We start from the raw sequence: 27053 nt of genomic DNA, 5'->3' as shown, positions 1-27053 counted from the left end.
ACGTCTGTGACCAGGGAACCCTTTTTCATGGAGCCAGTCCAGAGAATTTGCTGCACAGGGGAGCCTGGGTGGCTCAGTCTGTGAAGCGTCCGACGTTGGCTCCGGTCATGATCTTTGGATCCTCTGTCCCCATCTCTCCCTCCCCCCAGTCTCTCTCTTGCTCTCTCTCTTTCTCAAAAATAAACACTAAAAAAAATTGAGGGGTTGGGGCGCCTGGGTGGCTCAGTCGGGTGGGCATCTGACTTCCGCTCAGATCATGATCTCGTGGTTTGTGAGTTCAAGCCCCGCGTCAGGCTCTGTGCTGACAGCTCGGAGCCTGGAGCCTGTTTCAGATTCTGTGTCTCCCTCTCTCTCTGCCCCTCCCCTGCTCATGCTCTGTCTCAAAAATAAATAAAACATTAAAAAAAAATTGAGGGGCGCCTGGGTGGCTCAGTCAGTTAAGTATCCAACTCTTGGTTTCAGCTTACGTCATGATCTCACGATTTCGGGGGTTCGGGCCCCACATCAGGCTCTGTGCCGGCAGCATGGATTCTCTCTCCCCCTCTCTCTCTGCCCCTCCTCCACTTGCACTGTCTCTCTCTCTCTCTCAAATAAACTTAAGAAAAATTGAGAAGAGAATTTGCTGCACAAAGCCTTTAGACCCCTTTGACAGGGTGTGTCCAGGTACAAAATATCTAATCTACTCAATAAAGCAAATATCAGCATCATCTCCGTATTTTTCTGGTTCTGTCCTAGCTTTCCTCATTCCATCTGTAGCATTTATTGCAAGACGTTTGTGGGGACCCGTGATGTGGACCCGCTCAGAGGACTCTGCCTTTTCTTTTAAGGATGAAGACACTGAGAGTAGAGCGCATGGTCCTGGGCACATCTGATTTTAGGACAAAGATCACATAACTGGAGCAGAGGTCAGGACCTGGAGGGGGACTTGGGATGGTCTGGTGGCTTGTTCCCCAGCCCCCCACGCCCATCCCAGGGGTTTCCTGTCTGTCCAGAAGGTGGGCAGGGAGGACCCCTGGAGCCCAGCTTTAAAGTCACTTGCCTAGGGGCGCATGGATGGCTCAGTCAGTTCAGCGCCCAACTCTTCATTTCAGCTCAGTCATCATCTCACGGTTCGTGAGTTCAAGCCCCACGTGGGGCTCTGTGCTGATGATGCAGAGCCTGTTTGGGATTCTCTCTCTCTCTCTGCCCCTTCCCGGCTCGCTCCCCGCCTTTCAAAATAAATAAACTTAAAAAAAATTGCAAAGCCACTTACCTAGGGAGCAGGCTTGACGCTCTGACCCTGCAGGACAGCAGGCCTCCTCTCTAGGGCTTTGTCTGTCTGTCTGTCTCCCTTTGGAAGATGGTGGGGGTGAGGGGAACACCGTGGGAACTGATCCACCCTCAGCCCTGGACTGGGGAAAATGCACCGGGCACGACTTCACCCATCCTTCGCCCAAGTCCAGCCCATTCCTGGCCAGCCTTTTTTTTGCTGCAGGTTCACGGGGATCCCCGGGACGTGGATGCTGTAGGGTGGGGTGGTCACAAAACCCCTGGGGGACGAGCCCGTTGTCCCAGACAAGGGAGGCAACAAGCCAGGCGTCTCTCCACAGAGAGTCCCAGGCATTGAAGAGACCTTTAAAGCCACCCGATTGAGTCATCTCTTCTGTGCTAGATGTCTTTTGGTTGGAACCAGGTTATTCTAATATGCGTTGGGACAATGTTAATGGGAAGAGGCACTCTAACTGGTTTTTATTTTCTTTGCTGTAATTTTCTCTCTCTTCACATTTTCCTCCAATTGACCTAGCTCTTTATAATAAGAAAAGGCATCTAAACTGTTTCCGTTGGGCAGAGGTTGGCTAGAAGCGGGTCACCGCGTGGGGCTGGGGGTGACCGGCAGTCCGGGAAGGGAGAGCCGGGCCAGCCCGTGGCCCTGAGGTGTTCCCGCTCCGCTGTGTGCGATCGGGGCTTCCCTTCCTGCCCGTAGCTCACCGTCTCCCGTGTGATCTGATAAGGAGACTCCGCGGGCTGCAGAGACAGCGGCAAAGCAGGAGCAGAGGGCCCTGGGGGCCGGGCGGTTGGGGGACAGCCGGCTTCTGCCACACCTGTCGACCCGTCTCTGGTTGCATCCCCAGGTGAGCCTCAAAGCAGGAGCCGCGCATCAGCCTCTCCTCTGACAACTGTCAGCCTCTGCTGCCACCTGCCCAGGCCTGTCACTGCGCCTCTCAGCAGGTAAGGAAATGGTGTGTCGTGTCCAGGAGCGGGTTCCCTCTGGAGAGCGGGTGTCTTTGCCTGCAGTGCGCGTGTGGGCCTGGGTGAGCCTGGGCTGTCAGGATTTCCGTGTGTGGCCCGGTCCTCACACGTCACTTTCTCCCAGCAGCTGTCACCATCCTGTCCCCCTGCCCCCTTCCGTAGCAGATGTAGGGCCCTTATGAAGCCACCCCCTTACGTCCTCCCCCATGTGAGTGGATGGGCCCCCTGTTGGGGGAGAAGGGAGGAGAACTGGATGACTGGATGACCACGGAAGAGGCCCCACGGCCTTCTCAGTCCTAAGTTAGGCAAAGTTCAGGATCACTCGAGGGGTGAGTCTGTGCTGGGAGAGTAGGAGAGACCAGGTGGCAAGAGGGAAACCCTGTTCCTCCCCCAGACGCCATACTAGGCCCCGGAGAGGGGACAAGCTGGGAGCCACACTAGGGAGATGCTTCCTCCCACTTTCACTAGGAGTTCCACACAATTAGGTTATCGAACCTTCCTGAATAGGTTTCCTCATTTGAGAAGTTAGAGGATCAGACCTGGACCTCTACGTTCCAATGTTAACATTGAGCAATTCAAATGTTACTTGCTACTCAAGATGTGGTCCACGGATCAGCCGCAGCTGAAAGCTTGTTAGAAATGCAGATTCTTGGGGGCGCCTGGGCGGCTCAGTCTGTTGAGCATCTGACTCTTGATTTGGGCTCAGGTCATGATCCCAGTGAGCATGAAGCCTGCTTGGGATTCTCTCTGTCCCTCTGGCCCTCCCCCACTCATGCTTTCTTTCTCTCTCTCTAAAAAAAAAAGAAATGCAGACTGTTGGACCATACCCCAACTCACTCCATCAAAATCTGTGTTTTATCAAGCTCCCCAGGGATTCATACATTCATTAAATTTTTTTATAAGATTATTTATTTCGAGTGAGAATGTGTGTGCCCATGAGTCTAGGAGGGGCAGAGAGAGAGAGAGAGAGAGAGAGAGAGAATCCCAAGCAGACTCCACGCTGTCAGCACAGAACCCGACGCGGGGCTCAAACTCACAAACTGTGAGATCATGACCTGATGCTAAATCAAGAGTCAGATGCTTGGGGCGCCTGGGTGGCGCAGTCGGTTAAGCGTCCGACTTCAGCCAGGTCACGATCTCGCGGTCCGTGAGTTCGAGCCCCGCGTCAGGCTCTGGGCTGATGGCTCGGAGCCTGGAGCCTGTTTCCGATTCTGTGTCTCCCTCTCTCTCTGACCCTCCCCCGTTCATGCTCTGTCTCTCTCTGTCCCAAAAATAAAATAAAATAAAATAAAATAAAATAAAATAAAATAAAATAAAATAAAATAAAATAAAATAAAATAAAAAAGAGTCAGATGCTTAACTGGCTGAGCCACCCAGGCCCCTCCTACATTTTTTAAAGGGCTGATTCAGAGAGTCCCGAAGGTGCACGGAACACCTCACAAGGTAATTTGGTGGATGCCGAGGAGCGATGGAGCAGCTTTAAAGCCAGCCATGGTTCTCCCCCTGTGGCCCATGCCCAGAATCCCCTCGGGAGGTTGTGAAGTACAGGTGTCTAGATCGGGGGTCGGTCACAGTCCAGGTCCTGGGTACGTGTGCTGGGAGAAAGCTTACCGGCCACTCGGAGAGAGAGCATGAACAGACATGAAACAGTATGGGTCACTGATGGCAGTAAGAGCAACGTCCTATAAGGGGGTCTGACAGGGCCAGGGGCAGCAGGGCAGAGGAGGTGGAGTGGAGCAGGCTTGTCATCCTGTGTCCCAGGAAGAGTGCCTTCTTCCCTTATTTTCTGCATCTCCACTCTTAGTTACGGGCAGCTGTAGTTATTCGTCCTCTTCTTTCTTGAGCGAGAGCGGAAATTGGGGAGAGCAAGGGATTTCCGTTTCGTTGTTGGCTATTTGTTTTCATGTGTTGAAAAAGACTATTTGTATATGCTGAGGAGAGGGCACCCAGAGACACCAACGTTACAGGAGAAAGAGGGCGGGTGACAGGGCAGAGCCTGAGGAGAGACGGGCCCACCACACGGGCAGTGTCAGCCTTGGATGAGGCCGGGCTTCCAGCCACAAGTGCCAGATGACCCAGGAGACTCCTGCGAGTCTCCTGACTTTGCCCTGGGTCAGTCCCCAGTGGCCAGTATGGCAAGACCCAGTCAAGGCAGCCAGAGAGGGGGTATCTCCTCTCATGCCTCAACAAGGGAAGTAAACACGAGGTAGCCGGGAATGGGAGTGAGATGGCGGGCACCTTTGAGGACCCACTAAGGCTGACTGTGTGTGATGGCACCAGTCCCAGCACATGGGGGGCTTCCACGGAAGCACCTTGCAGCCCCTTAGTGTGAGTGGAGTGGGGAGGGTGTTGGATTGATAAGATGGGAAAGACAAAGGAAAGACAACAAGTCTTGGGAGAGAGGGACCATGAGTTGGGTTGTCCACTAGGCTGACTGTGGCTCTGGGTGACACTAGGGAAGGCTGTCACCGAGGAGACAGCCATGGAAGGACATAGCACTTTGAGGCTGAGAGGGAGGAAAAGAGTGAGCAAGGAAGGCTCAGAGGTTGTGGTGAGAAGGTGACACTGGGGCTGTGGACAGACATGGTCTGGAGGGGACACAGGAGGGGCCACCAAGGAGGTGGAGGGGCTGGCAGGACGGGACAGGGTTAAGAGTCCATGCATCTCAGGTTCTGGAGCCCCCACCCCACCAGCCTATTTTATCTCCAGGACACAAGAAGCCAAACACAGCTCATTGGGATCTTTCTGAATATTAAGCATTCAGCCAGAGTTCTCCTCTGTGTTGCAGAGTGGAGTAGTTGAAAATGTGCCCCTCTTTGTAAACAGAGGAAGAATGAGAAAATAGTGGGGTGGGATTCGGGTGTTCTAAATGCAGCCAGTCAGGGGCCAGAGGGAGGGAGATGGCCGCTCTGGGGTCTGACGAGGCTCTGATTCTGCTAGTAACAGTTCCTACACAGGGACACCTGCTCTCACTTAAACACACTCACACCCACCCACACACACCCAGTGCAGAGCCCCTCTCCTCCTCCTTGGTTGGCCCTTCCCCCGTGTCTTCCATCTTCACTCCTGCTGACCCTGGCCTCATCGCTGTGCCCTGCTTCGGTGCCTTCCCCAACTTCTAAAATCCCAAGATCAAATATGAGGAAGGAGAAGGATGAATTCTGGAATGGGAAGAGAGGATCAGGATCTGAGAGCAATGATTTGTGGGTCCTTTTTTCCTTGCATCAGGCCGGGGAAGGTTGAGAACCAGACTGTTCTTCCTTTTGTGTGGATACACAGGAACGCTGATACACATCAACACCCACACCCACAGAGGAACAGCTACACACACATGGACTGGCACAGGGCACGTACCACAGGCCTGTGGGCACACACAGGGACACACACAGACCTGAACACACATGCAGAACACAAGCGCATCTCTACATAGCAGGGTTTAGGTGGCTGTCCCCCTGGGTTTCCAAGCCCCAACTATTCATTATTCTCCTTCTCTTCTTGTTGAGTAGAAGTTCCCAACCAAGATAGGAACACCTACCTGTTAAACTCTAATTTAGGTGACTGATCTATATCTTAGAACAAGAAACTTTTGGGGGTACCTGAGTGGCTCAGTCGGCTAAGCATCCGACTCTTGATTCCAGCTCAGGTCATAATCTTACAGTTCATGAGATCGAGCCCCGAGCTGGGCTCTGTGCTTACATCATGGAGCCTGCTTGGAATTCTCTGTCTCCCCCTCTCCATCCCTCCCCCACTCATTCTCTCTCTCTTTCTCTGTCTCTCTATCTCTCTGTCTCTCTGTCTCTCAGTCTCTGTCTCTCTGTCTCTCAAAATAAACATAAAAAAAACAAGAAACCTTTATTTTTCAAAACACTGCCTGTGGACAAATGAGGCTGCTGCCATGCCTCGCCTGAACCACAGAGTTAGCACGTATGTGGAAAACCCACAGAGCGTGGCCTATACACCAAGATACTGGCCGGGTCTCCTCAACCCTCACTATGTGCCTTTGGAAGCCACTGTCACCTGTGCGACCCACCTGCAGCTCTGAGGTTGAATGATTAGGCCCCTTCCAAGTGGCCTCTCATTAGATGGGACAACTGGAACTGTGGGCACCTGTGTAGAAGTCTGTGCTTTCTCGTGGAACAGTTCGCATTCCAGTGTTTTCTTAGTCATGTGGCACCCTTACATGTCAGACCAGGGAGAATTTCTTTCTTCTACAAATACAGATCTCTGCTTGGGATAGTGTGTGTGTGTGTGTGTGTGTGTGTGTGTGTGTGTGTCTGTGATTGTTTAAAAACAAACTCGGGCACCTGGGTGGCTCAGTCACTTGAGCGTCCGACTTTGGCTCAGGTCATGATCTCCTGGTTCACGAGTCTGAGCCCCGCATCGGGCTCTTAACTCTCAGGGTGGAGCCTGCTTCCGATCCTCTGTCCCCCTCTCTCGCTGCCCCTCCTCCATCCCTCGCTTGCATGTGTGTGCTCTCTCAAAAATAAATATTTCTAAAAGTTAAAATAAATAAAAGCTCCCAGCATAAAGTCCGTAAAATTTTTCGAATGAGGGCAAATTAACATTAATAATAAAGCGATTGTATTCAGGGGAAGCTTGTACTTAGAGCTGTAGAAAGACCCCTTACCTAGGCTTCAAAGCTTTGCGTTTGGGTTCCGGATCCACAAAGTTTGGCTGTGAGACCTTTAGCTATTGGCTTAATTTCTCTGAGTTTTGCACTTTCCTGACTCAACAAAACCAAACTTAATTTGTTCTGCCAGCCTTCGGGGCTGCTAGGGGAATGAACGGACAAATGTGTAGGGAAACGATTTACTGCTAACAAAGTACCACACAAAAGTCAGGGGATTAACGCTGGGACCATCTAGTATCTTCCGCTCCCTCTACTCACGGCTGAGAAAGTCTCCCCAGGCAAAAGCCTAAGGTCTTGCTCCCGTCCCCCTCGTGAAGCATTTCTTCCGCTCGTCCCGGGAGGGTTTACTCACAGATGCTCCCTGGCGTGGACAGAGACGCTGTGGGTGGTGGGAGCGGGGAGAAGAGCGAGGGCTCTGCCCGACCTTGGGGAAAAGCCGCACTTCCAACCCTCTGACTTTGCTCGTTGCAGGGGCAGAGAATGACAGAAGGCATGTCGAATAACAGTAATACCAGCATCTCCCAAGCGCGGAAGGCCGTCGAGCAGCTTAAGATGGAAGCCTGTATGGACAGGGTGAAGGTGAGCACACCCGAGCCGGCCTCACCCCCTGCCCCAAACCCAGCTCGGAACGGTCCTCCCATTTCCTCGCGAGAGTTATTAACACGCTACCCGGCAGAGCGGCCAGCCGGCCTTGGCAGCTGTAACATTTACAAAGGAGCGTTTGCCTCAGAGTTCCAAGTGTGCTCAAGGATCCAAAGGATGCAGAATACACAGTGTGCATGAATTCCGTAAGGAATGGCCAAAAATAGACTCATACTCGTCTCAGCTCTATTTAGCCCTGTTGTCATGCCAATAAGCGAGAGAGTTTAACGGTGAGATCAGTCAGAGTTCTCCTGCCTGATCCAGTGACTTCGAGGTTAGGCAGTGTCGGGTGTTTTGACAGGGGCGCTGTCGAGAGTGGAGCATTGAACCGTGCATCGTGTTTGTCAAATGTTCCTTTGGGGAAAGTGAAGGAAGGTGCCAGTCGCCTCCTACCGTGTTCATTTCGCTGCTCAGCGTAGGTCTGTTCGTGCTGGGAGAGCTGGAGCAGGATGAAGCCACCTATTCTCCAGATGTCACTTAGATTTGCAGGAGGCCGGGCAGAGCACGTCGCTCTGAAATAGCATGCGGGTCCATTGACTGTGATAGAGCTGGAACCCCGCCAGGAGTCTGACACTAGGAGGCTCAAGTCCAGCGGCCTCTGGGCACCTGGAATCAGGGGTCTCGCCCAGGCATCCGGGATTCATAGAAGACAGGTTGCAAGGGGGCAACGGGTGACTCCTAAAGCTTTCCGCTGGCAGAGCAGACAGTCCCTCCCCAAGGTTCCCATCCCCAAGACCCCCTCCCCCCACCTCACGCTGCAGTTATGGCCAGCTAGCACCAGCTCCTGCCTCCATCGCGACAGTTACTCCCTCCCCCGGGGCCTTGGGGTTCGAGCTATCCAAGGAGGCAGCGGCGTGCACAGAAAGTGACGTGATGATAGAAGACACGGGGAGGGGGTCCAGCGTGATGCAAATTGGCATAAGTGGACCAGTATCATGGGCCACCTTGCACGTTCTTTTTTTTTTTTTTTAAACGTTTATTTATTTTTGAAAGACAGAGTGCGAGTCGGGGAGAGGTGAGGGAGGGGCAGAGAGAGAGAGGGGGACACAGCATCGGAAGCAGGCTCCAGGCTCCGGAGCTGTCGCCACAGAGCCCGACGCGGGGCTCGAGCTCGTGAAGCGTGAGATCGTGACCTGAGCCGAAGTCGGACGCTCAACCTACTGAGCCACCCAGGCGCCCCGCCGTGCACATTCTCGTACCAGCTACAGATGAGGCATCGCCCCTTAAAGTCTAGGCTAGAGGAGGGAGCGAGAAAACAAACCACCGTAAAGGAGGGAGAGCCCCGCCAGTGTAGAGACGGACGTGACGATGAGCGCCGCAGACAGTGAGTGCTCCGCAGGGACAGACATTTGCTGAGAGGAGTGGGGGGGGGGGGGTGTTGGTGAGCCTCGCTCTTCTGATAAACGTGCCTGAATACCTGCTCTGCACGAGGCGTGGTGCGGGGATACAAACACGAGCGGAATGATGCCCCCGTCCTATCGCTCAGGGAGGCCTTTGCGGGGCTGGGAGCTGGTTCTGAAGGGAGCTAACCGGCGCTCATTTCCAGCAACCGCACTTGGCAGAGAGCTGCGGGTTGTGGCGGGGAAGGCCGCTTTAGGCAGCCCGGGGGTGCCGGGTCCGCAGGCGCGGATCACACAGCCGCGTGAGTGGGAAGCCTGGGCCGGGAGGTGAACTGACCTGTCAGCAGCAGAGGCGGTCGTCAGAGGCCAGGGGGCAGCCGGAACCGCAGAAGCAGGTGCAGCGTGGAGCAAAGAGCAAAGGTGGAGGCCGAGAAGCAGACACCCAAGAATTGGGTGCGGAAGTCAGGCAGTCGAAATAGGAGACGCCAGGGAGCAAGACGTTATAACCCAAATGCAGGGCTCCGTGGCCAGAGACCGGAAAGACCACGGGCACCGGTTTGGGCAACGGGACGGTGGCCACGCCGGGGAGCCCGACCCCGGCAAGGAAGACAAATTCTGTAATAACAGATCCTCACTTGCGACAGTCACCAGATGTCCCCACAGCGAAGGGTCTCACTGGAGACCCATGTGCAGTCTCTGAAAGAATGAAGAGAAACCATAAGCCAACTCAAAGTCAAGTCTGTTAGATGGTGTTCAGGGGGGGCAGGTCGTCCGGCTCCTGGGGTGACGACGCTGTGGAAATGTGGTCCCGGATCCCAGGAGGGGGCTTCCTGGAGGGCATCTTCAGACTCCGTGGTAACTCCAGGCAGGGGGCCACCGACAGCCGCGTCAGATTTGCTTCAGAGGTGGCAGAGTTGTGTCATTGAGGAGATGATGCAGGGCTTCCTGAGGGGAGAGGTGGCCCCGAAGAACCACATCCCTGCTGTGCAACCACGTGTGTTTTCTTGCTCATAAAAACTTCAACATTTATTTTTTTTTAATATTTTTTTAACGTTTATTTATTTTTGAGACAGAGAGAGACAGAGCATGAACAGGGGAAGGGCAGAGAGAGGGAGAGACACAGAATCTGAAACAGGCTCCAGGCTCTGAGCTGTCATCACAGAGCCCGACGCGGGGCTCGAACTCACGAACCGTGAGATCATGACCTGAGCCGAAGTCGGATGCTCAACCGACTGAACCACCCAGGTGCCCCAACATGTATTTTTTTTTTTTTTTAATTTTTTTTTTCAACGTTTATTTTATTTTTTTTTTGGGACAGAGAGAGACAGAGCATGAACGGGGGAGGGACAGAGAGAGAGGGAGACACAGAATCGGAAACAGGCTCCAGGCTCTGAGCCATCAGCCCAGAGCCTGACGCGGGGCTCGAACTCACAGACCGTGAGATCGTGACCTGGCTGAAGTCGGACGCTTAACCGACTGCGCCACCCAGGCGCCCCCCAACATGTATTTTTTTAATGTAGTAAGATACACATAACATGTACCCTTTTAACCATTTTTTTTTTAAGTTTATTTATTTTTTGACAAAGAACAAGCAGGGGAGGGGCAGAGAGGGGGGTGGACAGAGGACCTGAAGTGGGCTCTGAGCTGTCAGCATAGAGCCCGATGCAGGGCTCGAACTCACAAACCAAGATCATGACCTGAGCTGAAGCCGTTCGCCTAACCGACTGAGCCACCCAGGCGCCCCTTCACACGTGGTTTTAAGCACTAGACCCCCCCCTTGCTTCTGAACACAGCATGGCTTTGGGGAAAAATCTAGTTAATGCAAGTCCTGGCAAAATGAGGTGCGTATTGTTATCAATTAGCCAGACAATAAAGACGGAATCTGGAGAGAAAGAGAAGCCATCAAGGACACTCCGAACTGACTTCGATAAGGGCTTTGAGGAGGGAGGAAAGAGGAAGAGAGTCACCAGGGAGAAGAAGTGGCCTTTCTAGAATGGACGAGAGGTCACTGCAGGAGGGGGGAAGGAAAAGGGGAGCCTGGACGGTAAATGACAGAGGGAAGCCCCAGGGAAGCAGATGAGCGGGTCATACAATTCGCTGAACTCATACAGAAAGGGACGGGAATTCCAGGTCCACGTGAAGGAGGAAAGGACAGGCTGAGTGTGTGGGGAGAACGCGGAAGAGGTGACTGGGCAGTGCCTTTCATGGGGCCCTGGAGAGAGGAAAGAACACGCTGGAGGGAAACCTCTGGAGGCTTCATGGAAGAAATCATTGCGACTGCCATCCCACAGAGCTGGCCCCCAGGTGGAAGCCTCCGATGACGACCGGAGGACAGCGCGAGCTCGGGCAGGTGTCGGGCACGAAGCAGGAAAGGACACGGCTGCCAAGGTACATAGGCAACTGTGGAGCCCCCCTCTGGGCTGTGTGGTTTTACCGTGTTTGGGGGAGTGTCTTATGTGGAAGGAGAGGAAGGCGCGCTCGCGGTTCATGAGAATAAAGGAGAGGAGAGAAGAGAAAGTAACTGTGTTAAGCAGCTGTTTGGGTTGCAAAGGTAAGAAAAAATAATAGCGTGAACTCAGGTCTGGGCAGTTCATGGCGGAAAAATGCAGCCAAAATACCCACTATGGTCTTGAAGTCCTGTTTGTCCCCTAAAAACATCACCTGCATAAGAGCACTTGTGCGGGTGTCGGCTTTGTCCTCAATGATGCAGGGGACATAGGAGGGACGCTTTATAAAGGCCACAGCCGGACGTCAGGCCCTCACACAGTTGGGTTCAGAGACCCCCTCCCCACCACCTCAGCTCCCTCTCTACCTTCATTTAATGTTTATTGAGTTCCTCCCCCAACTCAGCCCTGCTTCCCAGCATCCATGGGATTCTTCTCTGTCTGACCTAGGAGCTCATCAGGGCATTTCTCAACAAACATGGGTGCTGTCTTTGAAAACCTGTATCAGCTACTAATATTCCCCGTGTATCACAAGAGCAAAGAAGATTCAACGCAGAAGATCCAGCATAGCTTTTTGCCTCCCAAAAAGCGAAAGTCTTGGAAAATAATACTTGGGATCCTACAAAAGAAGTAAAGAACACATTCAGATGACATCCTGGAGACTGTTTTGGTCCTAAGGAAAAGAATACCCCATAGCCTTATTCTTTCGCTCACCCGTTAGAGGCTTACGCTATACAAAATTCTACCAGGAAGGTACATAAATGACATTGATCACCAAACAGTGAGAATTTGTCGAACAGTTGTGGCAGATACAAGCTGAGCAAAGCATAAAAGGTTTAAGTGGAGAAAATGGTCCCTGGAGCTGGCCGGTCAGCCCGAGAGGAGAGCAGCTGGGGAGAAGGTGTTGTCCCATGGGGAAAATACAGAGGTCCTGAGCCAGCTGGGTCACAGGCTCCCAGGAAGGCTTGTGGAAGCTGTGTCTCCACTGGGCACTGCTGAGGGTGCTTTGATTTCGCTGGTCCCGGGGGGAAAAGGAATTGCCAGGGGCTGTGACTTGGTGGGATCTGGAGGTAGACGACACCCTTTAGCAAACCTAACTCTCCAACGGGACCAGGAGGAAACAGCTGACGGACTTGCCGAGTGACGATATGCTCAATTGTCTGTCTGTCTGTCTCTCCCTTATTTGCCCTTAGCCCTGTGGCAGATGATTTTAAGAGCGATGGGATGTACTCACCATCCCCAAGGGGGCTGTCATTAGACTGAGATTAATTTTGTCAGCACAAGCTTGATGTGCAGATTGCTGACACATCAACCGGTTTTATGTCAACTTGCGTTCCGCAGATGGCTAAAAACAGGGCAGCGAGAACGTTGTCGGTTCATGAACGGTCCGAAAGACGACGGCAGGAGTAGATTAGTGTGGGAGGTTATTGACATGGAAGAAGAGAGAGTATATCATGACAGGTGATGACAGTCCTTCTCCATATCAGCGAGACTGTGAGTAAATGGCCTGTGCGGGAGGCCGTAGTTCCTATTTCGAAAAGAACAGCATTTTCCTGTTCATGAAAATGGTATTCATTTACTTGCGAGAGTTTTGGAAGATAAAAGTATAAGGAAGAAAATCTGAATAATTTATAACCACTACATTTCCATATTCTTCCATCTACCTGTTGGCCTAGTTTTCTTTTTATAAAATTGTGGTTGTTACCTTTTGCAACCTGGTTTATCACCAAACAGTATTGTGATGATACATCCAGGTCAGTAAATACTCTCCTAAAATGTCATTTTTTACTGTCTCTTCTCTTCCTCACCTGATGTACAATCATTTATTTAACTGGTCTCCCATCCTTGGACATTTCCCTTATTTCCAGTTTTGCAGTACTTCTTTTTAAACAACACTGCAGCAACCACACTGGTAGATAAAATTTGCACATGTTTCATTGTCTCCTTAGGATAAATTCCTATGGGCTGAAATTGCTCAGTCAAAGGATATGTTCTATTCTAAAGTGTTTGAATCCATATCAGATTTCCCCATGAAAAGTGGTACCAGTTTAGGAGCCCCTGAGTGGCCCAGTGGGTTGAGTTTCCAACCCTTGATTTCAGCTCAACCCTTGATTCAGCAGCTTAGGGCATGATCTCGTGGTTCATGGGATCGAGCCCCATGCCAGGCTCCAAGCTGACAGCTCAGAGCCTGCTTGGGTGGGATTCTCCCTCTCTCTCTCTCTCTCTCTCCCTCTCTCTCTCTCTCTCTCCCCTCTCCCTGCCCCTCCCCTGCTCCTTCTTTCTCTCTCTTTGCCCCACCCTGCATTCAAGTTCTCTCTCTGTCTCTCAAAATAACTAAATAAATAAACATTAAAAAATAAAAAGAAAAGTGGTACCAGTTTAAAATCTTACCAGCAATGAAGTCTGTTCCCGAGACTCTCCTAGCACCAGACCATTCTTTGAGCCAGACCATTTTGATTATGGGTACATATTCCCTTCATCTGCATCCCCCCGCCCCCGCCACATTCAGAGAGCTGGGGAGTCAGTGGAGGAGGGGAGGGAAGCCTCCAAGCAGCCTCAGTTTATGCTTTTGCACACTACTCTGGGAATACATTTCTGTTTCAAACAAAATTTTGTGAAGATTTTATTTCCGTTTTTTTAAGTTATTTATTTTGAAAAAAAGAGAGAGTGAGTGAGAGAGGAAGGGACAGAGATAGAGGGAGAGAGAGAATCCCAAGCAGGCTCTGCCCCCACACGGGGTTCAATCTCACAAACCGCGAGATCTAAGTATTTTATTTCTAAGTAATCTCTACACCCAACGTGGGGTCGAATTTACAACCCCGAGATTAAGAGTCACACGCTCTACAGACTGAGCCAGCCAGGCGCCCCCAAAGAAATTTTTTTAAATCTCATATTCAAATCTTTACTCCATTTTGAGTTAATTTTTATGGATGTTATGAAATAACTGTCCAGTTTCATTTTTTTACATGTGGCTGTCTGCTCCACTTTAAGAGCACATTTTCTGTTGTGGTGCTTACCTTCTTATTGATTATACCATCAAGGTCTTATTGATTATACCATCCATAAGGTCCATTGATGTTGTTGCAAATGGCAAAATTTCATTGTGTGTGTGTGTGTGTGTGTGTGTGTGTGTGTGGCTGGGTAATATTCCATTGTACGTAAATACCGTATCTTCTTCGTCCACTTATCAATGGAAACTTGGCTGCTTCCCTATCTTGACTATTATAAATAATGCTGCTGTAAGTATAAGGGTGCATATATCTTTTCAAATTAGTATTTTGTTTTCTTGGGGTAAATACCCAGTAATGAAATTGCTGGATCATATGGTATTTCTATTTTTAACTTGTTGAGGAGCCTCCGTACCATTTTCCACAGTGGCTATGGCAATTTGCAGTCCCACCAACAGTGTGTGAGGGTTCTTTTTTCTCCACATCCTCACCAACACTTTGATTCTAGCCACTCTCACAGGTGTGAAGTGTGACACCTCACTGTGGTTTTAATTCCCATTTCCCTGATGATGAGTGATGTTAAGCATCTTTGCATGTGTCGGTTGGCCATCTGGATGTCTTCTTTGGAGAAATGTCTAGTTAGGTCCCCTGCCCATTTTTTAATTGGATTATTTGTTTTTTGGTGTTGAGTTGTACAAGTTCTTTATATATTTTGGATACTAATCCCTTATCAGATAAATCATTTGCAAATATCTTCTCCCATTTAGTAGAGTGCCTTTTAGCTTAATTTTGCTTTTTTTTTTTTTCTCTTGCCTTAGAAGACCTACCTCGAACAGTGTTTCTATGGCTGATGCCAGAGAAATTACTGCCAGTGTTTTCTTCCAGGAGTTCTATGGTTTTGTTTTCACATTTAGGGCTTTAATCCATTTTGAGTTTATTTTTATGTATGCTGTAACAAAGTGACCTGTTTCATTCTTTTCCGTGTAGCTGTCCAGATTTCCTGGCGCCGTTTGTTGAAGAAACTGTGTTTTCTCCATTGTATGTTCTTGCCTCCTTTGTCATAGATTAGCTGACTATATAAGCATGGGTTTGTGTTTTTAATTTTTTTAAGTTTATTTATTTATTATGAGAGAGAGAGAGTGAGAGCAGGCGGGGGACGGACAGAGAGAGAGAATCCCCAGCAGGCTCTGCACTGCGAGTGTAGAGGCCAATGTGGGGCTTGGTCCCACAAACCATGATATCACCACGTGAGATGAAATCAGGAGTCAGATGTTTAATTGACTGAGTCCCCCAGGCGCCCCAAGTGTGGGTTTATGTCTGGGCTCTCTATTCTGTTCTACTGATCTATGGTCTATCTTTGTGCCAGTACCATACTGTTTTAATTACTACAGCTTTATAGTATATCCTGAACTCTGGGATTGTGATTCCTCCCTGTATCAAAAAACCTCCAGCTTTGTTCTTCTTCTTCAAGATTGCCTTGGCTATTCGGGGTCTTTCAGGGACCTATATTTACATAGCTCCATACAAGTTTTATGGACCTATGTAAATATACTGCCAGAAAACCTCAAACTAGGCTATGGCATACAAAGGACCAATAAAGTATTCATGTAAGAAAAAGTTTTCTTCCAGAAAATCAAAGAAAACTTTAGGTAACTGTGTTATAGTCAAAAAATGTAAAACAAATATAGAATCTATGAAACCCTAGCTCAAAGAAGAGAAAAAAGAATGAGTTGGAAAAGGAGGAGGTGGAAAAACTAAGGAAAAAAGTTGACAGGGGAGAGGGAACACCATTAAACGCAGCAAAGAGTGTAACACACACTATAGAAAACCAAATTATTGACACAGAGCGCAGGCTTAGGAAACGCCTACATAATGCAAAAGAAAAAGATGAACAGTCAGATAAAAGCAGTTAGAGAGAGAGTGACACAAATAAAGACTGACAGGAACATTCCAAGATTTGAATGCTGGTGTTCCCGGTAGAGAGAACAAATGGCATAGAAAATACTCTTAAGGGTAGAATATAAAAAGGTTTCATTAGGGGCGCCTGGGTGGCTCAGTCAGTTGAGCGTCCGACTTCGGCTCAGGTCATGATCTCGTGGTTCATAAATTCAAGCCCCGCATCGGGCTCTGTGCTGTCAGCTCGGAGCCTGGAGCTGCTTCGGATTCTGTGTGTGTGTGTGTGTGTGTGTGTGTGTGTATGTGTGTGTGTGTGTGTGTGTGTGTGTGTGTGTGTGTCTGCCCCTCCCTGCTCACACTCTGCCTCTCTCTCTCAAAATTAAACAATAAAACATTTAAAAAATATATAAATAAATAAAAAGCTTTCATTAAATAAAGGAAGACTTGAATCTGCAGATGCAAACAGCTCATCGTGTTCCGGGAAAGACGATAATAGGAGATAATAAGCCCATAGACAGATACAGTGCTGAGGTTACTTAATCTCAACAGTAAAGAAAAAGCCCATTAAGTGTACAGGCAGAGGAAGCGATCCTTTAGGACAAGTACCCCTAATTTCATATGTATTAAGTGCTTGAATCCTCACCCCACCCCTGAGATATTGGTGCTACTCCACCCTACTTCACAGACAAGAAAACTTTGGCTCACAGTTATATGATGAAGTGGGGATACCAACGCAGAACCTCAAGTCTTATTATTAAACTATAGGGCCCTACCTACCAAGGGCAGAAATATCGGTCTGGACAGCATTGCATCTCCGTTCATTGCAGCCTAAGATTATGTAAAAATTCTCAAATTCTGCAAAGAATTCTCCACGTAGCCAAGTGGTCGTTGATGTCCTAGGCAACAGAAAACGAAACTCTCAATTAGGCAGAAAGTTAAATATAATGCAAATTTGTGCTTCTTTTCTTTAGCAGAATTATTTCATTTTATCCAATTGGGTTTCACTAAAGGAGATACAGATGTGCACAGTTTCTGTTAATTTATGCATAATAACATATATTAAGACTATAAGACATTTTCTAGGGAAATTCTCACCGGGTCAGAAATTTCATCCAAGCCGGGGCTGAGTATCTTGTCCTTGCAATCCACACACTACGTGGGTCATAGCAGGCATTGGTCACGCTGAAGGATGGATTTAATCTATTTAGAACAGCTGTCAGTGCAGACCCAGCTTCAGATCCTCTGTCCCTTTCTCCCTCTGTCCCTCCCTGGCTCGCTCTCTCTCTCTCTCTCTCTCTCTCTCAAAGATAAATAAACATTAAAAAAGAAAACAATCTATCACTGGTATACAAAGTCTTTACCAGGTTATGGTTTCTAGGTCAATATTCAGTCTTGGAATTCTGCTGGATATTAATGAGATAGGGTCACTCTTTTCAATTTTTACTCTTTATAGACTTCAGATTTGGGCATCAGAAAACATTTTTACTCCATTAGGTACCAAATGATTAAAGAGATCTCTGCCCATCTATGTCAGTTCATAGACTATATAAACATCAACAGCAGCAGCCAAAAGAATACTAGATGTCTTATACTGTGAACGGCACCAGTGAGGCAGAGGGTGAACTTCTTCCATAGGAATGACCTGAGAGTCCACTTACTTCAACACTACCTTTCATTACAAAAGTTAGACCCTAACATAGGTTGATCATAAGCAAACATAATCTGATGAAGAACTTACACCCACCCATTGTGGTTGTTCTTTTCTCTACTCCCAACCTTTGAGGTTATTCTAGTCGTGTTGTGTATTTTTCATTAGATGGTGCTTTGGGCATTCTAATGTTTAACAGAATCTTGCAGTTAGTTTGACCACACAGTTCTACCTAGAAAACAAACCATCTTCTCAAGCCCAGGTTACCAATGGGCTTTGGTTTACTAGATTGTATTACATTAATATCACTTGAGTTGAGTGTTATTGGAGACTAAGCTGCTTCAGCTGAATAGTCCACTTTCTCCAAATTTCTCCAGAGCTGTTATGCTGTGCATTACTTGAAACTGTCACAACTCCAACTCTAACAGGAATAGGACCCACCCTCTTTCCTGTATCAGCAGCCACGTCGCTCACACCTTTTCTCCCAATCGACTTTGACACAATTGATTTCAGGGTCTACAGCTATCACTTCAGGTTTAATCCACTCACTTTCACCATTTCAGGTCAATCATTTGTAACCACTGGTTACAATATGTACAAGATATACATGAGGAAAAACTGCAAAACCTATGAAAGAGATCAAAGAAAATCTAAATAAATGAAGATATTCCATGTTCATAGATAGGAGGATCAATATTGTTAAGATGTTGGTTCTTCCCAACTTAATCTGTAGATTCAAGACAATCCCAGTCAAAATCCCAGCAAGTTGGCTTTTTTGATACTGATAAGCTGATTCTAAAGTTTATATGGAGGGGCATCTGAGTGGCTCAGTTGGTTGAGCATCCAACTCTTGATTTTGGCTCAGGTCACGATCTCAAGGTTCAGGAGTTCAAGCCCCATGTGTTGGGCTCTGCACTGACAGCATGGAGCCTACTTGGGATTATCTCTCTCCGTCCCTCTCTCTCTGTCCCTCCCCCTGCTCCCATGCTCGCTTGCTCTCTCTCTCTCTCTCAAAAATAAGTAAATAAACTTTAAATTAAAAAATAATAATAATAAAACAGAATAGCCAACACAATATTGAAAGAGAAGAGGGGCACCTGGGTGGCTCAGTTGGCTGAGCATCTTACTCTTAATTACAGCTCAGGTCATGATCTCATGGTTTGTGGGTCCAAGCCCCGCTGTCAGCACAGAGCCTGCTTGGGATTCTCTGTTTCCCTTTTTCTCTACCCCTCCCCCACTCATGCTCTATCTGTCTTGCTCAAAATAAATAAATAAACATTAAAAAGAGAGAGAGAGAAGAGAAAGATGGAAGGCTGACACTACCCAATTTCAAGACCTACTATAAAGCTGCAGTGATCAAGACAATGTGATATCAACAAAAGAATAGACAACTAGACCAGTGAAACTGAATAGACAGGCCAGAAACAGACTCACATAAATATAGTCAACTGATCTCTAAAAAGGCAAAAGCAATACAATGGAGAAAGGATAGTTTCTTCAACAAATGCTGCTGGAATAACTAGACAACCCCATGGAAAATACTGAATCAAGACACAGACCTTACACCTTTCACAAAAATGAGCTCAAAATCAATCATAGACCCAAACTAAAAGGCAGAACTAGAAAACTTCTAAAGGGCAGCACGGGAGAAAATCTAGATGACCGTGGGTCTGGCAATTAGTTTCTAGCTATAACACCAAAAGCAAAATCCACAAAAGAAAGAATTGCTGAGATGGACATCATTCAAATTAAGAGCTTCTCTGTCAAAGACTCTGTGGAAAGGATGAGAAGACAAGCCACAGACTGGGAGAAAATCTTTGCAGAACACATATCTGATAAAGGACTGGTATTCAAACTATACAAAGACCTCTTATAACTCAACAGTGAGAAAACAAACCACCCCGTTGAAAAAAAGAAAAAAGACCAAAGATCCGAACACACACCTCGCCAAAGAAGATATACAGATGGCAAAGGAGCATATGAAGAAATGCTCCATATCATGTGTCACTAGAGAATGACAAATTAAAATAACATTGGTATGCCCCAACACAACTATTAGAATGACTAAAATTTAGAAAAATGAAAACATAGTCTAAACATAGTCTTACCATACGGTCCAATTATGTCAAAAATATACAAAGCAAACTTTGAAGAAATGTCAAGAAAGATGAACAAGTTGTGTAAGAGTATAGTGTGTCGTTCCTAGTCCATGGTGGATCAATTAGACAAAAGAGAGGTAATCATATATTAATAATAAAATTAATTAGGTTGATCTGGTAGATAGGTAGACAGATAGATGATAAGGTATAGGTCTTTATCCAGAAAACATTAAGAACACTTTTCTCTAAGCACCACTACATTCTAAAAAGTAAAAATGGTTCATACCACATTCTTTGACCACAGGGCCATAAAGTGGTGGCCATAGTATGAAATAAATGTCAGCCTCAGGAACCTTTTCAGACTGTCTCTTGGGGCACCTGGGTGGCTCCGTAGGTTAAGTGTCCAATTTAAGCTCAGGTTATGATCTTGTGGTTCATGAGTTTGAGCCCCACGTCAGGCTCTCTGTGGTCAGCATAGAGCCCTCTTCAGAGCCTCTGTCCCTCTCTCCCTCTGCCCCTCCCCTGCTTGTTCTCCCTCTCAAAATAAATAAACTTTAAAAAATAAATAAATAAAAATAAACTATCTCTTAGTGAAATTGATTTTGAGAATGCCATATGTAAATCCATAAGACATATATATTTTTAACAAACACTCAAAACATAAAAGGGCATAAGACTTGAAAACAGGAAGGTAAGACAATTTGATTAAAGGAAAGTGTTCTTGTTCTTGAACAGGCAGAGTCTATATTGTAGAAATGTCTGTTCTCTGTAAATTAACATAAATTCAACACAAATCTAATCAAAATTCTATTTCTGTTTTTGGAGGAAGCAAACTGAAAACTATTCTAAAGTTCAATTAGATGAATAAATGGTGAGAGTATCCAGGAATATTTTTTTTAAGCATATATGTGCAAGGAGGAACATATGTAGAATTTTCCTGCCAGGTATTAGAATTTGTTTTAAAATCAGAGCACTTAAAGATTTATGATTAGATAGATCAACAGAACATAATAGGAAGTCCTAAATAGATCCAAGTGTGCTGGGAATTTGGAAAAGGATCCAGATGGTATCTCAAATCAATACCACAGACTGTGTGGCTTGAACAACAGAAATTTATTTTCTCACAGTTCTGAAGGTTCAAAGTCCAAGATCAAGGTGCCAGTAGGGTGGATGTCCGGTAAGGTCTCCGTCCTTGACTTGCAGACAGCTGCCTTCGCATTGTGTCTTCACATGGCCTTCCCTCTGTGCTCAGGGGAAGAGAGAACTTTCTGGTGTCTGTTATTCTTTTAAACAGACCCAGTCCTATCAGATTAGGGACCCGCCCCCCCTTATGACCTCATATAACCTTAATTAGGTCCCTGAAGAACTTATCTCCAAATAGTCGTATTAGGGTTGATGGCTTCAAAATATGAATTTCACTAGACACAATTCATTCCTTAACTTTGATCAAACATTTAAATATAACAAATATAGGGGTGCCTGGGTGGCTCTGTTGGTTGAGCGTCCGACTTTGGCTCAGGTCATGATCTTGTAGTTCGTGAGGTCGAGCCCCGCGTCCAGCTCTGTGCTGACAGCTCAGAGCCTGGAGCCTGCTTCAGATTCTGTGTCTTCCTCTCTCTGCCCCTCCCCTATTCATGCTCTGTCTCTGTCTCTTTCTCTCTCAAAAGTAAATAAACATTTAAAAAAATAAAAAAAAATAAATATAACAAAGTACTAGAAAAATAGGAGCAAATGCTTTTATAAACATCTGAGAAGGCCAAACATACCACAAAAGTGGTTCATAAAGTAAAAGTGGTTTATTTTAAGTTTATTTTTGAGAGAGCGAACGTGAGTGGGTAAAGGGCAGACAGAGGGAGAGGGAGAATTCCAAGCAGGCTCTGTGCTATCGACACAGGGCCCAACGTGTGGTGCAAACCCGTGAAGCCATGAGATCATGACCATAGCCGAAACCAAGAGTTGGATGTTTAACCAACTGAGCCACCCAGGCACCCCATAAATTAGAAAACTTGACTGCATTTTTTAAAATTTGAGATGGTAAAAAACCCCCAATTCACAAAATAAGAAAAACATCTGCTACCTGAGTAATAAAGGGTTAATTTCTCTAAACCTCTCTGAAATTTCTCTGAAAAGTCAGTAAGAAAATAAAATATCCTCTGTTTCTTTCATTGTACAAACAACACCAATGGGTAGTTTAAAATTGAGAAATATAAACATGGTCAAATACAGGAAGAGACATTTACCTCCTTAAATAATACAAGAATTACGCTCGAAACAACACTGAGATCTACTCAAAAACAAACAAGCAACGCTGAGACCCAGACTGGTTTTGTTTTGTTTTGTTTTGTTTTGTTTTGTTTTGTTTTTAGTATAGTTAACAGACAATATTACATTACTTTCAGGTCTACAAAACAGTGACTCAGTTTCTCTATATGTGCGGTCATTTCACACAAATGTAGCTACCATCTGTCACCACATAGTACTGTTACAGTATCATTAACTATGTTCCCTCCCCCATGCCTTTTATTCCCTGGACTTCTTCATTCCATAACCGGAAGCCTGTATTTCCCACTCCCCTTCACCCATTTTGCCCCCCTTCCCCTCTGGTAACCCATCAGTTTGTTCCTTATATTTATAGGGCTGATTGTTTTTATTTGTTTATTCTTTTGCATACTTAGGTTCCACATAGGAGTGAAATCTTGTGGTGTTCATCTTTTTTTAGACTGACTTAGTTCTCTTACATAATGCCCGCTAAGTCCATCCATGTTGTCACAAATGGCACGATCTCATCCTTTTATTTGGCTGAGCAATATGCCATTTGTATGTATCTATACCTATCTATACCACATCTTCCTTATCCCCTTGTCTATCGATGGACACTCGGGTTGCTTCCATATCTTGATTATTGTAAGACTGTCAGTGTTTTTAATCTTTGATGAAATCCATTGTCATCCATCAGCTGTGAAGCAAAGAAGTCAGAGGCTTTCGATGGTCGATGGTCGAGTGGAAAGTGATACACTCTTCCAGAAGGATAGTTTGGAATATGTATCAAAATGTTCGTTGTGTCTATCTTGACCCAGTATGCTCCCTTCTAGGAATTTACCCAGAGACAATCTCGCAAATAATGATGGGAAGTAAGAATTTCATCAGAGCACTATTTACAGTGTCAACAAATTATAATTTTTGACTGTCCATCAGTAGGGACTGGTTAAGTAAGTTACATAGAGACAATGCTACACTATACTCTAATTATAAACAACGACAGATATCTGTGTGTACTGAGTGACAAATAGCATGTTACACAACGGCATCTGAAATTGCATGTGAAGGCTGAATAGTAAGATACCTAAAAAGATGTTCACCAGAGCGCTGTCACCAAGTGGCGGTTGACTTTTGCTCCCAGCTTTGAACTTTTGGGGGGTTATTTTACGAGCAAATAAGGATTATTATTGTAAAGATAATAAAGCGGTTTCAAAATTAAATTTCTTTTTTTTTTTTTTTTTAAACGTTTTATTTATTTTTGAGACAGAGAGAGACAGAGCATGAACAGGGGAGGGACAGAGAGAGAAGGAGACAGAATCTGAAACAGGCTCCAGGCTCTGAGCTGTCAGCACAGAGCCCGACGCGGGGCTCGAACTCACGGACCGCGAGATCATGACCTGAGCCGAAGTCGGACGTTCAACCGACCGAGCCACCCAGGCGCCCCTCAAAATTAAATTTCTTGGTAGGAATCACCCCTTCCACAGAGATGCTACCACACCCCCAGGACCCAGTTACACACTCCCTCCTCTGAATTTATTACCATTGGTTTGGTATGATGCTATGTGAAGGGGGCAGAGGGTGCCATGGGAGGTGACCACATAGTGACCGTAAATGGAAAGAGAGACCCTTTCTGTTCTTTCCGCCTAGGTCCTCTCCACCACACCATCAACGTAAGCAACTTATGTGTTGACCCAGGAGGTTGCTTTTTACTCCTGTAAATTAAATTAAACAAATGTGATTGCATGTATGCTGTTCATTTTGTATACAATCTGTATCTTCCTCCTTATTCCCTTAGGCACCAATAGGCAAATGCAAAATAGGGCCATATTTTCATGTAAACACACTGCATAAAAATTACAAATGATATTCCAAATTTAAGTGTAAATTAGGCTGTGGTTATCTTTTCTACTGGTTTCTCCCATCAGCGTGGATAATCCAGAGCTATTTAATAGAACCGAATACTAAATAAGTGTCCAGGCTTGCTGAGACATTTCCATTGGGCAATCAGCCTTTTTGGCTCTTGCTTCAAATTTGTATTTGAGCCAGAGTTTTTCCTCATAATCCTTCTAACAGGTAAGTACTCCACATGTCTTTTTTTTTTAAGTTTCTTTATTTTTGAGAGAGAGCGTGAGCTGGGGAGGGGCAGAAAGAGAGGGTGACACAGAATCCGAAGCAGGCTCCAGGCTCTGAGCTGTCAGCCCAGAGCCTGACATGGGGCTCGAACTCACTGACTGCGGGATCGTGATGAGTTGAAGCCAGACTCTTAACCGACTGAGCCACCCAGGTGCCCCACGTCTTTCACATGTCTTACCCTTATTTTTTTTTTTCTAGAACTTCCTAGGAGTCATGACAGTGCTGCTGGCTTGTGAGTTCTTTTAAAAGAACAAAATGTGTTCTTTATGGTTCCATTTTTTCCCCAAGATAAAACACATACGGCTGAGTTATCCACAGCGAAAAGAGAAAATTCTAAAGCGAAAGCCAGTCATTGTTAAAACAGAAGATGAGCGGGGCTCAAATATCACAGTGTTCCCTGTGGAAAATGGAAAAAGAGCAAAATCGGGGAGCCCATCGCGTTCTGATAGGTCACTGACAGCTGATTCACAGGGTCCAGAGAAAGTCTAGGGAAGGGGTATGATTAAGATGATAAATGATGTGAAGTTTGAAAGAATGACATTTCTAAAAGAAAATAAATATAAATGATGCCCTATGACCCAGCCAGAAGTCAAGGCAGTGCTTACCAATTTTGCCTTTCCCGTGTGCCTTGTCTGAAGCCTGGTGGTGCCCCTCCGCTGCCCCACTTTCTGCTAGTTTAACAATTCAGCTGTGAGCCTTTCCTTTGCTGTCTCCTCCTCTCCCAGACACGTCCACGGATCTCCCCCGGACCGCCTTACACGGTAACTTTCTACCATCAGATTTAGAAATCAATTCAAAGAGAGGGGGGTGTGAATGAGCAGCTGTAGAACAGCCATCAGATCAAGGGAGGAAAATCTTTGACTTAAAACAAAGAGAAGAACATTAAATAGTAGAACAAGAAGGCAAAAGGTGTCTTTTGAAAAAGACAAAAGACGCTTCCTGTTGGAGAGGATTCTGGGTCGGGGCACTGTGGGTATCAAATTGCCCCAACAATTTCGGAGAAACCTCCTCATGTCTGCTTCTCAGTGCCCTCCCAGAAAGTAGCCAGATGACCAATGAAGTAAGAGCCCACTGTGCGTATAACAGCATCCATTCTGTCACTGAGTCACAAGCCAGCAGGTAATGCTATCCCCATTTACAGGAGTGAAAACTGAGTGCCAGGGTCTTTGTCTTGCCCAGAATGACACAGCTCATTAGTGCGGAGCGCAGCTCGTCAGAGAGGTCGTTTCTTGACTCACAACCCAGTCCTTTTTCTAGAAGAGATGCCTCTGGCTTTCTAGAATCCCTAGAGCCTAGAATCTACTTGTTACATTCGTCTTTCACCTCTGAGTAAGTCACAGAAACCTCTTCAGTGACTCACTGGTTCCCATCACCAAATAAATTACTCTTGTGGTGAACTCACAAAATGGTTGAATTATGTTTTCCTTTCTGGAAAATCGGGATATGTCAAAACTGAGAAGTAGTCAGAGTCATATAGGACGTGTACCAACCTCTTTCAAGGGGCCCCCCGGGTGGCTCAGTCAGTTAGGCGTCTAACTTTGGCTCAGGTCATGATCTCACGGCTCGGGAGTTCGAGCCCCGCATCCGGCTCTGTGCTGACAGCTCAGAGCCTAGAGCCTGGAGCCTTCTTCGGATTCTGTGTTTCCCTTTCTCTCTGCCCTTCCCCTGCTCATGCTCTGTCTCTCTCTCTCTCCCTCTCAAAACTGAATAAACATTAAAGATTTTTAAAAATAAAATAAAACTCTCGTTCAAGCATCTTGGATTTACCTCTCAATGTACAGTCAACTTTTCATGTGGAGGAAAAAAAACAGCTTTATGCTGATAATAGTAAACAGCAGCTAATCCAATATTATGAACATTGGACTTCAGAATTCAGAGAGGGCCTCTCTGTTATATTATTCATGTGTTCACACATACATCTTCTCCTCCCTCTGGTATCCTCCAGGCATAACCTTACCCATCCCCAACTAGCTGCTATATCTGTGGCCTAGGACCCAGCGATAGTGTTGCCTATAATGAAATGGATCAACACAAGCCACTGGAAGCCAAATACCTTAGTCAGCTCATGCTGCTATAACAAAGCACCATAGACCCAGTGGCTTAGACAAAGAAATTCATTTCTCACTGCTCTGCAAGCTGGGAAGTCCGAGATCAGGCTGCCTGCATGGTCAGGTTCTGGTGGGAGTTCTCTCCCTGGTTTATAGATGGCCACCTCCATGCTGTGACTTTACATGGCAGGTGGAGAGAGATCTCTCTCATGTCTCTTCTTATAAGGGTGCTAATCCCCTTCACAAGGGTTCAACCCTCATGACCTAATTACCTCCCAGAGGCCCCACCTCTCAATACAATTACATTGAGATTGAGGCTTCCGCATTTGGCCTGGGGTGGGGGAGGACACAGACATTCCATTCACAGCATCATAATATGGAAATTTCTTGAGTGTGTGCTTGGGAACCCGTGTGTTGATCTCAAGTACTTCCCAACATTAGAAGAAAGACGAGATTCACAAGGATTCACCCTGCGGTGTCTGTTCAGACTTTAGAGGTGAGGTATAGAATGTCCCAAGGGTTCCACTAGGGAAAACAGGCACATGATTTCTTCTGTTGGGAGTGTGCACCAAGTTTGACCTTGTCAAAGATACTGTTGCTCCATGGGGGCTGCAACCTGGCTGTGCCCTCGACAATTAATCCTGCTTTGTTTCCTTGGGGTGGAGGGAGGAACAGGCAGAGCCAGTCAAAGAGGCTTGAAATTGATTCCAAGTAGTATTGTTAAATAGACCAGGACT

General features: G+C 46.7%; 1 protein-coding gene across 2 annotated transcripts in view; it reads left to right on the top strand.

Annotated features, from left to right (window-relative positions):
* The window catches only part of GNG4 (G protein subunit gamma 4), a 70844-nt gene that overhangs the window by 39004 nt on the left and 4787 nt on the right, over positions 1-27053 (top strand). For both annotated transcript variants that reach the window (XM_058696211.1, XM_058696212.1), the window contains exons 2-3: positions 2112-2208; positions 7331-7438. In XM_058696211.1, coding sequence (XP_058552194.1) covers positions 7340-7438 — 99 coding nt within the window. In that variant the 5' untranslated portion in view covers positions 2112-2208; positions 7331-7339. The remainder of the gene's footprint in view (positions 1-2111; positions 2209-7330; positions 7439-27053) is intronic.

This window comes from Neofelis nebulosa, chromosome 13, assembly GCF_028018385.1.
Source record: "Neofelis nebulosa isolate mNeoNeb1 chromosome 13, mNeoNeb1.pri, whole genome shotgun sequence".
NCBI lineage: Eukaryota > Metazoa > Chordata > Mammalia > Carnivora > Felidae > Neofelis > Neofelis nebulosa.
The sequence above is the reverse complement of the archived record's forward strand: the minus strand, read 5'-3'. Positions and strand labels throughout refer to the sequence as shown.